We start from the raw sequence: 14,224 nt of genomic DNA, 5'->3' as shown, positions 1-14,224 counted from the left end.
TCTGGTTAAATACTCTGAACCTGGAAGCTGCTGACAAGTCAACCACTGGAGCTGAAACCGAACAGGAAGAAGAAGAAACAATATTTCCAGCGACCGGAGAGGAGAGCCTACTGTGTAACCAGAACCTGCTGTAACTCTTCCTTTCAACCAACCTGGGGATCCCGAAAAAGACGACCCCAATCCGGAGCCTGGTGAGATCCAGTAGACACAAGAAGACAGGCATTTTGAGACATACCATGTTGTGCTGTGACATTGCGGGGCTGCAATGCCCCAATACCCTGGGACCCCGAGCCATTGTCAAGTGCATGGTCTTCTGAAGTCCGAATCGACCTGAAGCTTTGGTGGCATCCTCCTGGTTCTCCAGAGACATGATTAAAGTCAATTCAGTCTCTTTACTAGAGTGCTGGACCAGATTAGCAACGAGAATCCAGCCAGCGATAGTCTTCTTCTGGCTCCTGAAAAGGGTGCCAAAACTACAGTCTCGTCCTGCTGTAAACAAACTGTTGTCCGGAGCCTTCTGCCTTGATCCCTGCCGCTAAATGCCTTTCATGACAAAGCAATCCATCGACTGGTTTTTGGCTGCAGATCCTGAATTCTTCCTGCTGCAACTCTTCCTCTGTGCAGAGGTACTGTTTTGGCTGGGGTATTTACTCACCTTAAGCCTTTTGTGACTCCTGTGTAGCTTTGGGATGCTTCTTGTGATTGGGAGTCCTCTCATCCAGTTCACCCAGGCCCACTGCCAGAATCTTCTTAGGGTGTCTTCACAGATGTCCATGGACCCTAACTCTAAAGTGAAATACCTATTTGTTTGAAAAGACTTCCTCAGGAACATTTCTTGCAACTGAACCATATCTCACCATGCCTACAGCTGGCACCTAGACCTCTCATGTCCCTCTTCTGCCTCTGAGTGAACTCATGCAATAGACTAGGGAAGGACTGGATAAGAAAAGGATTCTGCCTTGAGAAAGTATAACAAGTGTTTAAAAGTTACTTACTTGTGAAAGAGTTGGTTGGTAACTGCCCCACTGAGAGTGAGCAGTTACAGAAGTTCTTACTTACTTTTTATGTGTTCTGCCTTCTGAAAATTATATGTAAGGTTATTTTACTCACCTGTGAATTGGTTATGACCCTTTCCCAAAAGTAATACTGTTGGCGACACTTAACTATTTCTTTCAGAATATTAGTGTATAGGTTTACCAACTGGGTCTTGCTTTTCTTGACCTGCTGTATAGCCCGTCTAGAATAAGTTTGCCCTGGGCTTTACTTAACCTGAATAGCTGTTTGCAATTCTTAATAAATGTATTGTAGGTTTTACTTACCTTGGTATTCATAGTGCCATCCTAAACTAAGTTAGAGAGTGTCATGAGGCAAACCAGAATGCACAGAGTGGCAGGCACAATGGGGGAACCAAATCACAGCAGGTGCAATGTTTGTCCCTTGTACAAGTTCACCAGAAGTTTGCCGCCATCAGAAAGCACAAAATAAAGCCCAGTGGGGAGGGACTACAATCCTCAGCCGTTCCAACACCACACAAGAGGCACAGCCTATGGAGCCTGTAAACTCTCCAGGCAACGCCCAAACCAACGCCCAGACTTACGCGCATGCATGCATTTCGAACGCTTGTTTACGCTCAAAGCTGCACCAGCACGGACACTCGCAGAGAAGCTCGAGGCAGGCAAACATCTTTGCAGGGCCATTCCCCCACCTTCAGCAGCCCTCATTGGTCCCACAGGCTACAAAGATAAGTGCAGGGAATCGGGCGCTTGATGCGATCATGGGGAGCTCAATCCAATGGCTTGGGAAGGAATGGAACTTAACAGCATGCAGTTGGGAACGGGCACTGGGGGAGCAATTAACAGCCAATTAACAAGCTGGACAAGTGCCCTGGGCTCGTAACTCTAGTGCTGCATGTGCCTTTAATGTGTCAAACTAGGAGGGCATTCAGTCTAAGGCACGTACTAACTGTCCCTTATCTGCCAGACCACAGATGCTGCTCATTCGCTGGTCTTACGTTGCAGGAGACGGCTGTTTATCGGGACAGGCTCCGGATCACACGAACAACCGAAGCTAAGTGCAGCTTTCTTTGATGACATTGTGTAATGTGGGCAATGTATAGTTCTCATGGTGCGATTACTAGCAAGGTAGTTAAACCTGTGCAACCATGTAGTCTAAGTGAATTATGTTTAGGGTTGTGCTTTAAACGAAGGTCAGGTGCTAAGGCCCGGCATCTTGGTCAATGGTTTTGGTCAGGTACCAAGCTCCGGAATGAGTGTCAAGGGGCGACCACATGCCCCACAAAACCGGAGGGGCAATCACAGAGAGCAAACAAGCGAGTGTGCATGGGGCAAACTGAGCGACAGCCCAACTGAGTGGCCAAACCCCATTCTGAGTGGAAGCTTGTATGCAAGAAGCCATCGGGGAAGGTGAGCCGCAAGCCAAGAGACAAGGAGCATGTTTTTTCCCGAACATCCCTTACCTATCTACAACCTCTCCCTAACTGCCTTTCCGGTGTACCTACTTCCCTCTTCCCATTCAACCCGTCGACCCCAACCCTCTTTCCCTGTGGGGGTCGTGACGGCCTGTGATTTCACTACTACAGGCGCCAAGACCTTCAAGGGGAGGTAGGAGTTCGTGCTGCCTCTGCGCTGGATCGAGATTCGTCTTGACAGCGCAAACCCACATATTTTACAGCGCCCAGGTAGCATGAATTTGCCATCATGGAGGACATAGTACAAGTCCTACAGGAATTAAAGGCAGAGTTGGCAGCTACCCTACAGGATTACGCAACACTGGCTACCCCAGCGCAGGTCCTTACTGCACAGGGGAGCCAGCTCCCAGACAGAGTCCCACCAGTGGTGGCCTCGGTCCCTGTTCAGGTAGAACCCCTGTTGCCCTTAGCCCCACCAGAAAGATATGGGGAGGATCTGCAGAATTACACTACATTCATCACTCTGTGCCAGTTGCATTTCCTCACTAAACCCACTGCGTTTCGGTCTGATCAGGCTCAGACTGCTCTCGTCATCCCTTATCTCACGGGAGACACAGTGGCCTGGGCAACCCCACTAGTTCAAAAGGACGCCATGTTGTATGACAGGCACAGTTTCCAGGAAGAGTTTGGGAAAATATGTAAACACAGAGCAGCTTCTCTCATACCGGACCGAGAACTACTGACACTGCATCAAGGCAGTAAGGAGCTGGTCACCTATGTCACCACCTTTAATCGCTTGGTGGTGGAAGCAGAATGGCCACACGAGAAGAGGCTAGCCCTATTCTATCAAGGACTCAGACGACTTGAAGGATCTAATTGCGCAAGTGTACTTGCAGCCAGAGTCATGTACGGCAATGATTGATTTAGCTGTGCGCTTAGATTACTGCCAAGGGGAGGTACATCAAGATAAAAGGCGGTGGGAGGCTAAGCAGAATCCAGCAAGGTTGGACTACTAGAGGCCCACCATCGTCCCCAAGAGTGAAAAAACCATTGACGCAGAACCTATGCAAATCGGGTCAGTCCGAAGCCCAATATCAAAGGAGGAAAAGAGAAGGTGGGAAAAGCTGTGTCTCTACTGTGGTAAATCGGGCCATTTCGTAAAATAATGTGGAGAAAAAACAAAAGGGGACCCCATGGGGGGAAACTCCAGCGCTCGCCAGTGATGGGGGTGGTTCCACCGAGCAAAAACCTTGCTGACTCCCCAATCCATGTCTTGGCCAACGTTACTCACACTCTCAAGGCCCACATCACTGTCACTGCATTGATATGAACGCACCAAAAGGACATGACAGTCACACTTAGGCTGGACTCGGTCGACCGGAAATTTTGTGGACAGCAACTACGCACAAACTCAGTCTTCCTGTGTGCTCTAGGGAAAGTGAAGAGACAGTTTGGTCGGTGGATGGTTCCCTGTTGACCTCAGGACCTGTAACCCAACACACTGAGGAGGTGTTATTATAAATACAAGGACATAAGGAGGTCATCCAGTTCGATGTTATAGCAGCCCCCCAGTTCGAGCTCATTCTTGGGCTCCCCTGGCTTATGCTACATAATCCAATGATCGATTGGGCTAGAGGCACGGTGCAATTTTCCTTTGGCCATTGTAACAAAAATTGTACCAAAGAAGGAGGAATCGTCAGCCAGATGTAGGGGGTGACTCAAGTGACAGGCGTGGAAGTCGCTCAGGAAACCACAGTAGTTCTGTCCCTAGAGTATGAAGAATATCGGGATGTTTTCAGTAGGGCAGCAGCAGAAACCCTGCCCCCTCAGCAGTCGTTCGACTGCAGGATCGATTTAGAGCCCAGGGTTAGCGTGCCCTGTAGCAGGATTTATGCCCTAACAGAAGCAGAGAACAGGCATTTGAAAGAATACAATGATGCCGATATAGAGAATGGATTCATCTGACATTCCACCTTGCTGGTATAATCTCCCCCATTTTTCGTGCCAAAGACGACAGGGGACCTCTGGACTTGCATTGACTACCAGTCAGTAAAACGCATCGCAGTAAAATAAAACAGCTACCCCTTGCCAATCATACTCGTTTTTCTAGATCAGGTGTGCAGAGCTTCCATCTATTCCAAACTATCTACAGGGGGCTTACCACCTGGTGTGGGTGCGTGAAGGTGACAAATGGAAAAACGCTTTTGGAACGAGATTTGGACTGTATGAATACCAGGTCATGCCATTCGGTCTCTGTAACGCATCCGCTGCCTTCCAACATTGCCTGGATGCTGTCCTCTATGGGTATCTGGACAGCTTCACTGTGGTTTATATCGACAACATCTTGATATATTCACAATCCAAGGAGGAACACGTGAAAGCAGTGCTGCAACGTTTGCGGGAACACAACTTATAAGCTAAACTAGAGAAGTGTGACTTTCACTGTACTGTAGTGGAGTTCTTGGGAGTTATCCTGTCCCCGGGCGGAGGTCAAATGGGACACAAGAGAAGTGTCATCAAAAGGTTCTCAACCTCTTTATCGGAGGGTGCACGATCTATGGGCCTGTCTACCCTGGAATAGGCATGACTTCAGAGAGAGGCCAAAACAGAGGGTGTCCCATCCTCAATCCCCGCCACTAACCTTCTATGGCGGTCATTCCAAGTCTTGCAGAAGGCCTGGCATATGGAACATCCGTCACAATCGTGGTCGGGATGTAGGCAGTAGATGCACTTGAGGTGCCGATCTTCCCTAAAGATGTTTTTCAGGCTGCAATTTTCGCAGGCTGTTAGGGAGAATTCTCAGAAATGTGCTAATTCTCTCCACCTTAGAAACCACCAGCAACTTTGCTGGATTTTGAGGACTTGATTTTTTTTAACCTGGAGAGAGTGAGACACTTTTTCCCCACTCTCTCATGTATTTTAATGCGATTTCTGAGCTTTGTGTTTCTATGGTTATGGAGCCTGACAAACTCCATATGCATCATCTTTTACATTGTGTCACACGGCACCTTCAGTGCAGTGACACGGGGAAGTCTTTCAGATTTCCCTGTGTCACTCGGCACCTTCAGTGCAGTGGCACAGGGAAGTCTTTCAGATTTCCCAAAGGTTTAAATACCTTCTGTGGGATAAACTACTGTTGCCCAGAGCAGTGAAGTGAAGTGAAATTGACTTTACTTACAATTGTAACTTTCTAGACCCAGCACACGCTATCTTACAATAGGGTTCTAGAGGGGTTACCTAGTATCCCCTTTGTCTAGCTTCTCATGTAACATTGTTATGTTACCCTTTCCTCACTGAATGGCTGGTGGCAGTGGTTTCCTTTTATCAAAATGGGCCCAGTCTTCTTTTTTCGCCATTTCTTTGTGGAAAGGCCCTTCTTAAGATTTACTCTGCGCGCCAAACCATGTTTGGTCCCATTGTTCTCTTGGCCTTTGGTGGGATTCGCGAGTGATGCCTGTCTCTGGCTCCAGGGTGTCTGAGGTAGGCAGGAATTGAGGGAGGTGCCCGAAACTCCCTGTGCTTAGTCTCCTAGGAGGCCCAAGTGCACTCTGTAGTGATTGGCCGGCTGACTGTCCGGCAAGGACAGCCACCCGGCTGGGTGACGGACAGCTAGGCTGGAATGAATATGAGAGAACTGAATAAAAGGCAAGGCTTATGACTTTGAAGGCAGAGTCGACCACTGGATGAAGGAACTGAAGAACAACTTGAAAAGGACGCCTGCTGCAACTCCTTGACCGTTGGTTTGCCTGGTGAAGCCCTGCTGCAGTGCTGAAACTCCAAATTCGTATCAACAGAGAAGTCCCAGCAAGGACGACTTCTCCCCTTGAGTTGGTGGGACCAAATCAACTCCAAAATAAGCCACCTGGACATCCTTCTCGGAGCTGGTTGAATTTTCACAGGGTTGCTGCTGTAAACCGTATAGCCAGGGAGAGGAACACAAGATTGTGTGTGTTGCTTTTAAGCTGGCCTAGAGCTCCAGGATGATAAACAGGACTCCCAGGAAGCAGGGCTGACCGAGCTTGAGCCCCCTCAACATAGTGCGGGACCCCAGGAGCAGGGAAAGCCCACCTCAACAGCCAGGATCTGCGGTGCTGCTATTTGCAGTAGACGCAAGGAGCTGAAACACTGAACAGCCACTGATTTGAAGATTGCCGTTTGTGAGCGATGACCGTCCCTTTGCAGGAGTCCCCAGCAGTCCTCCCTCTTGTCCCCACGACAGAGGCCACGGAACAGTGATATCTGCAGAGCTGCACAGGAACAAATGTCATCTGCTGCACTTTTTCTTCAATTCAAAAGTACTGTACAAAGTCTGAGAGAATTTACCTCTTGCTGTAGAGTTGCGTGCCTCTTCTACCACTCACAAGTCAAACGGCTGTGGCCCTACATTTGATTCTTCTTTTCTTCAAAGACTTCTAAAACATTGTGCAAAGACTTTTCTACTTACCTACCAGAAGTGCTCCACCCTATATAAGACTTTTGCCCATTGACTTTGGCCTTGCCTGTAATACTGAATGACTCTGCTGTGGGGATCCAAAAGTATTTGCCTGCATAAGAATATTTGTGGTCTCTTGTTGTTCTAATAATCTTTTCCTTTTACCAACTTATAACAGTACTCTAAATGCAAACAGTAAGATATTAATGTCCCCGGCACCCTAGCTATCGAAGTCACCGGAGGGTGTAGGTTCTGTCTCTAGGCCATCCCAAAAGTGTCTTTACTGATTTAGAAACCAAGAGTGTATAGTATTGAAGAATATTTGTGTGTTGCTATTATATTGCTCCCTTCTGAAGAAGGCTTATTCTAACTGACTAATAAACACATTAATAATTGTTTATCCAAGAAACCTTGAGCGTTAGAGTTTATTTGAATACTTGTCACTGAATCTCGGTATAACTCCCCTGCAGCTCACATTAACCCCTCCTAAGATAAGCCTGGCTGCTCAACATGTTACCAAAACAGTGTAGTACAAGCTTATACCAAAGGTTGGGTCTCCTATACCTGTAGTCCAAGTTGTTTGTAGTGTTCCCAGAGGGTACTGCATATGCAAACTTTGCCTAACACAGGCCTTAAAGGCATTTTCTAGTGGCGTCCACCATGGTGTTGTACTCCGGAGACCCCCGGCCGGCCCATATAGCCGAGGTTTGCTCCGGGAGTACTTTAAGACGAGATAGCTGCACCTTGAGATGGATGGGGGTGCAGATTTATTACTCCAACACCAATCAATAAGGACAACTCAATGGTTCGGCAAAGGGAGTCAGTTTAATGACAAGTACAAAAAATGGGGAGTCATGGCAACCAGCAGTGATGCGATCGTCGTCTCGCTTCAACTCCAAAGAACTTAATATAGGTGCTATATCTGTATATGGTAACGGAGTGAAGGGATTGGGTAAAACACTGTCAGGTAGGCGTCTAAGCCCTTCCTTCAAAATAACTACTGTAGACGTTACCAAAAGTATGACGTCCCATTGGTTCTACTAACTATAGGACCCTAGATTGTGTGGTCCAATGTAATTGGGTTGGCACCAACCCCATGCATAAATTTCCATTTTACTTAGCAGCACGCAGAATGGTCAGCCAGGTGCAGGGTGCCCCCCTGAGCTACCCGGCCTTCCTTCAATTAAGGTTACAATCAATCATCACTTCAACAATGTGTCAATTATGTTACTGAGGTTGGCCTCAAAACTGCATCTTCTGCCTGGGAAAGTTCAGCTATTTTCTCCTGGGCGGATGCCACGCGTAGGTGTGAAATCGTGCTTCTCCTCGCTCGGATGGTCACGTGATGCCTGGTTTCTCTCAATGTGTGGGTTTAATTCTTATTCGGCTTGCCACCTGCCTACGCTTCCTAATGTTGAACTTTCAGAGACAGGATATTCTGTTCTTAAGTTTCAATTATATGTAGCTACTGTTTGTTCCTTCTATTGGTATGACCTTGGCTCTCTTGGCATGAGTTGCATCTGCTGAGTTTCGATTCAGCCATCTCTTCTCATTTTGCTAGAATATGAATCTTGTCTTGTTTGGCCTCTAGTAACCAGAGTTGATTCTGCTTTTCGTGTAAGGTGGAAACGCACTTCTAATAATGTGCTTCGTTTTGAAGGTAGATGATGTACAGTGGCGCTTACCGCACTATTTTTCTACTTAGCATAGCAAGCTGCACTGTTTTCTTAGCTTTCTTGCGGTTTCAAGCATATGTACAGGCGTTAGCTGGTTGAATATCTTCATCCTGCTTACAGCTTAAGTCTTTTATGCTTTGATAGTTTTCTATCACTAAGTTCACAATATCTTTTCTCATGGTGTTTCTTCTCCTTGTGTCATTCTTGGTTCGTCATTTGTTCTATCTATGAGTTCATCCGGGCTCTTGTGATGTCACCATTCGTCTTTCATCAAGACCTTTTTGGTTTCTTCCGGGACGGTACTTAGGCAATCTTCATTTCGTCTCATTTGTTGGTAGGGTTTTCTCAATGGATACCTTACTGTCCATGGTTGTCTGGTTATTGGTACTTCAATAGGTGTTGCTCTTCTGATGGGTACTGGGCGGAGCCCTACTGCAGCTCTCTGCTGTTTTACTTGCTCATCATACGTCACATATTTTGGTGTGAATGTTCCTGGTACTTCAAAATGGGTGAAGGGAGTGCAGGCTTTATTTGGGACCTCCTCTACAGTGTGAAGAAAGGACAAGGCTGGGCCTGCAGCCGCCCATGGTCCAAAGATGCAACCATGGACGGATCTGGTCAGGCAAAAGTCTTGAAAAAATAGGTAAAAAGTTAGCAGTATTTTGAGAACGAAACACGAGGGCTCAACACAAACACATGCAGTAAAATTCTGAAGATGGCTACCATGAGTGGAGTTTAGGTGGACAAATGTCATTGGAGGTGGCAGTATGAACGAAAGTGACAGCAATAGACTATATTAGATTAGCAGTTTTTACTGTGGATTCCCAGCCTGATGACAGGGAATATTCATGGACCATGTGAATCAATGTAAGACCCCATGGTGGAGAAGGGGAATGGCAGTACAGCAGACTGGAATAGGGGATGGTGGTCTTGAAATAGAACAGAGATGTAATTTTGGCATGAAAAAAGAGAAGTGCATGCAAACAAAAATCCATGTACATGCAATGGGGAAGGTGGTGTTATGCTAGCATTTTATCTGTAAGGTGGAGTTGTGATAAGTGACTGAGCAGGAGGAAACCTAGTAGGAAAATGGGCTGGGTTACAGTAATATGAGAAAAAGGAAATTAGAGTGGGCAAGAGGAAGGAGGGTGCAGAGAAATAGGGTGGTTGGCAGAATTTGCCCATTAATTCTCAGCTTGAAAGGAGAACGAGGGAGGAAGGTGGGCATAAGGAGAAATTAAGAGAAGACGAGAAGCTACGGGACCATGAACAGTATGTTATAGGAGAACCAATTACCTTGGAGAAGGATGTAAAAATCAATTGTACAACGTGATTCCATTAAAAAACGGGTAGTTATAATCTGATGGATGTCGAGGTGCCATACTTTAAAGAAATGGACAGACTGCAAGTGTATTGGATGCATCAGCCCCGCTGAATTTGCTTATCTAAAAAAGTTGTAACCCCTGTATCTGAAAAGCCCTTTTCCTCTCTTGTCATACTACTGGGCTTATCAGTAGATTTTCCTCCCACAACCTCCGTAACAAAGACGACCTGATGCAGTTCTTTTTTGCGTTGTCTTTAGTAGGAGTCAAAATAGAACAAACAAACCTTGCTTTTTCCGATTTGATGATTAAATCTGTCCATTCCCATTTTAAACAGCAAAGCCGAGATTGTGTCCCTGCCCGGTTTGGCATTTTTTGGCAGCAGCACTTTGAACTGATCCATGAAATCCTAAAAATGTGAAGGAAAAAAAATAGGCAGATTTAGAATTATCTTGGGAACAGCAAACTGGTTTCATTAGCTACACAAATGTTCTGTGGTTGATCACAAGCCATTCAAAAATCAATCCCAAAGCAGGCAGCCTAAGGTTGGAGTTAGGGGAGTTTTCCTAAAGTCCACTGTGAGATTAAGACTTTATAAAACAATCCAAATGGCTTTTAGATCCCCCAACTCTTAGTATCAGTCTGTACTACTCATGGAACCTTGATAGAGTGGCAGAGCAGACAAGCTTATAAGAGGAAGATGTGATCTGTAGGTAAGTACACTGAACCTAGTTAGTAATGCAATTCAAAGGAACACTTAAACATAAATGCAAATATATATTTATTATATTTACACAAGATATACTTTAAAATACTTAGTACAACTAACCAAAACACATGAGATTACTTTAAGATACCTTTTCAAAGGCCACTGCTTAGTTTGTAGTTGTTTGCGGTTACAAATGTTACAGCGTTGGACACCAATGACAGTTCTAATGTATTATCGGTCCTACTGCGCACTTGTGTAAGAAAGGAAATGCGGTAATCAAATTTAGTTAGCAAAACCACATAAGATATTGGGCCTCATAAGTATGCCGCTCCGTGAACAACGGTGCCGGTAAACTACCGGCACCGTTTTTACCGGACCAGCATACTCAAGAGTTCTGCGAGAGGGTGCCTTTCCACCCGCCAGGTCTGACCTGGCAGGCGGAACGGCACCCACTCAAAGACCCTGTTAAGGACTTCCTAGTGGGACACAAGCAGCAGTTGTGGTCAGAGGTAAGAGGGGGTTTACCCTGGACACCTGTATGTGCACTCCAATGCTCTGGAGCAACTTCACAGATCAAGGTAAGCAATATCTTTTTCGCCACAGTACCTTAGGTTTGAAGAAATGTTTGTGGCTGGATTCTCCTCGATGTGGCAGCACTGGACCTGACCTCTGGATTCCTTGGTCTGATGAGTAAGGCAGGTCAATAGACAGGATCTCTCAGAGCAGCAGCCTCGAGACAGAACCTCTGGCACAGATTTCGTCAGCTGTTCTGGTCAGTTTGAGGTTTTGGCACCCTTTCTTCAGCACCAACAAAAAGGACCCGATTCGCCCGGTCAACCTTCAATTCCTGGTGTCCACTACTCTGCTGAGGAGACTTGGATGTGATGGAATGTTTCTCTGGAGGTTCACCTGGAGCTCAAAGACTTGGAAGGATACGGCCTTTTTACGACGATGCATTTCAATTGGGTCAGAGGTCTCCTGGTATTGGGGTTCTGCAGCTCTGGAGTGGCAAAGCACCTCAGAAGATGGCTCTGATTACGGCTTGTTTTGGGAGTGGTTGTTCCCACCAGTCAAAGGGAAGGAGTCTGCCTCTTTGGAGCTCCTCTGTTGCAGAGAAAACTGGGTCAGCAGAGCAGTGGTCGCTTCACGGTTTTCCAAAGGGTCTGCAAGCGTCTCTGGTCGTGTTCTTCTCCGGTTACTTCTGTTTCCTGTGGTCTACATGCTTTACACTCCAGAAGCCTCCCCTTTTATAAAGTTCAGCACACACTCCTCTAATCTTGCTCAGCATTTTACAGAAAGGGACGTTTGGCTGTCCAATCAGGACAGCTGGTATGTGGGAGCTGGTCCTATTCAGACACTCTGGCGGACTAAGGACTCCTCCCCCACTTACTGCCTGCCCAGACACTCTGGAGTCTAGGGAGGGATACCTACTGGTTCCCGCCAAAGGCAAAAACACATACACAGACACAAAAACAGACAGACCTCCTCCTCCCAGAATGGCAGAAGAAGGGCCAACAAAGAACAAACACATGCTAGTAAATGGCAAAAAAAAGACAGGAAGCCCGAAGTTGGTACTTGGCTGCCCCTATTGTGCACTACCGAGGCTAAGGACATAGCCTGCGATATAAAAAATACACAATAGATGGAAGAATGCGTCCATTGCCACCAGCCATAACTAGGTGATTGTCTATGGGACTGAAAAGTCACAGGAGCAGAGAGAAGGGGGATTCTAAGTATCCCGTTGGCACACACCACCCTCAGTGGACTACCAATCTCTCAGACTATAGAGTTTTGGGAGAGATACTAGCACTCTATCCTTAAGAACTGTAGTTACTTAAGAATATAGAAAAACTATCTTAAAGGAAGACCGTAAGGGTCCCCAGCACCACTGCCCATTAGGAGCTTTGTGCTGCAGTAGTAAAACACAGATTCCTTTAAGAGCTATGGAGCAGACCATAGTACAGGTAGATTACAAAGAATAGAGTTCCAAATGACAGAGCCCACAAGAATGAAGGAGTGCAAAAAGGCTCCACTCATTCAGGATTAAATGAAAAAGTTCCAGAAGTCCAGTAAAAAGCAAAACGTGCTAGGGCTCTCACTGGGAGAGGGGATGAAGTACAATAATTATAAATGTCCCTAACTGGCAGACAAAGAGCATGGAAGTGAATAACTGCTACCCCACTTCCTGCCTATCCAGACACACTGGAGCCTAGGCGGGGACAAAGGTCCTGCCAAAGACAAAACAGACACACACACATCCCCCCCGTCCCGCAACCCCCCCCCACCCTGGGACGGTAGAAGGGCTAACAAAGAAAAGCCATAACTAGAGGGTTGTCTATGGGACTAATAAGCCACAGGAGCAGAGAGAAGGGGGATAGTAAGTATCCCCTTGGCACTCCACATAAGGTGGTGTGTGCCAATCTCTCAGAAAATAAAGTTTTAGGAGAGATACTATCCTTAACAAAAGTAGAAAGTAAGGATACAGAAAGAATCTCAAAGGAGAACCCAAAGGGTTCCCAACAACACTGCCCATAAGGAGCTGTGCGCTGCAAAAGTAAAATACAGATGCCTTAAGAGAGATATGGAGGAAAGTATATTCCATAGGACAGGTAAAAACAGAACAGAGCCCATAAGAATGAATGAGTATAAAAAGGCTCCACTCATTCAGGATACATTTAAAAAGGTCCAGAGGTCCAGCAAAAAGTGCTGGGGGTCTCATACGAGAGGGGATGAAGCATACAAATGAAATCTCCCTAAAAGCTGGAAGCAACAAACAGTTTACAAAGGTAATCCATATCACACAATGAATCACACATTCTCAAAATTGAGGTTCATTTCACGGCATACTTCCTCAAATTCCTGAAGATCATTTTATTTTTAGCCATGTGTCTCCTTTTACACTACTTTTACCTAAATGCCTTGTGTCACTTGTTACTACATTTGCATCTATGCCTTTCATAGGAGTGTATGGTGTCCTTGTGGCTATTGCTGTACATCGGAAATAATTACTCTGGTCTTTTTTGTTTGCGTTTTATAGTGTGTAGATCCTTTTACTCTCCCCTCTCTCGCTATATATGTACTGTGTAGAGTGCATTTGGAGCAATCTTGTTTCTACACACTAGAGAGTCAGGAATACTGTAGTCATTGTGTGGCAACTTTGTGAAATATTGCCTTTCAGCAGTCTTACTGAGTACCAGTGTCCAGGGTCCCTCAACCCCTAGTTAGATTTGGGGCCAGATTCTCGAAAGGGACAGCCCAGTACACAAAGGGCATCTGAAGTAGTACATCTTAGATGTGTCTTTTGAGGTGACCCCCCGTACCCCCCCCCCTCAATCAAGCATTCGTGGAGATAAGGAGGCATTTTAAAGCACATGGCAAATTCACAAATGGGATGCACTTGTACCTTTTCATAGTGAAAAACAGGTGAGTCTGATTACCCCTCTTTCCGTTGCCCTAATGTGTCAGCGTGACGCTCACTTACAAACTAGACATATCCCATCTGGCTACTAAGGGACATCATAGACCCCATACAGGCACAAACTTAGAAAAAATAAATTCACTTTTTAATATTATGGATAAAAACAAGGGCGACAAATGCCCTACATATAACATTACAACAGTACACAATTTGTTAAAAAACCTTATTTCCATATAACA

At 46.0% G+C, this 14,224-nt stretch overlaps 1 protein-coding gene across 9 annotated transcripts in view; it reads right to left on the bottom strand.

Annotated features, from left to right (window-relative positions):
• Positions 1–14,224, bottom strand: part of MYO9B (myosin IXB) — a 925,026-nt gene that overhangs the window by 296,435 nt on the left and 614,367 nt on the right. For all 9 annotated transcript variants that reach the window (XM_069649217.1, XM_069649219.1, XM_069649218.1 and 6 more), the window contains one exon: positions 10,145–10,267. In XM_069649217.1, the coding sequence (XP_069505318.1) occupies positions 10,145–10,267 (123 nt within the window). The remainder of the gene's footprint in view (positions 1–10,144; positions 10,268–14,224) is intronic.

This window comes from Ambystoma mexicanum, chromosome 1p (assembly GCF_040938575.1).
Source record: "Ambystoma mexicanum isolate Mex_15411 chromosome 1p, UKY_AmexF1_1, whole genome shotgun sequence".
NCBI classification, from domain to species: domain Eukaryota; kingdom Metazoa; phylum Chordata; class Amphibia; order Caudata; family Ambystomatidae; genus Ambystoma; species Ambystoma mexicanum.
The sequence above is the reverse complement of the archived record's forward strand: the minus strand, read 5'-3'. Positions and strand labels throughout refer to the sequence as shown.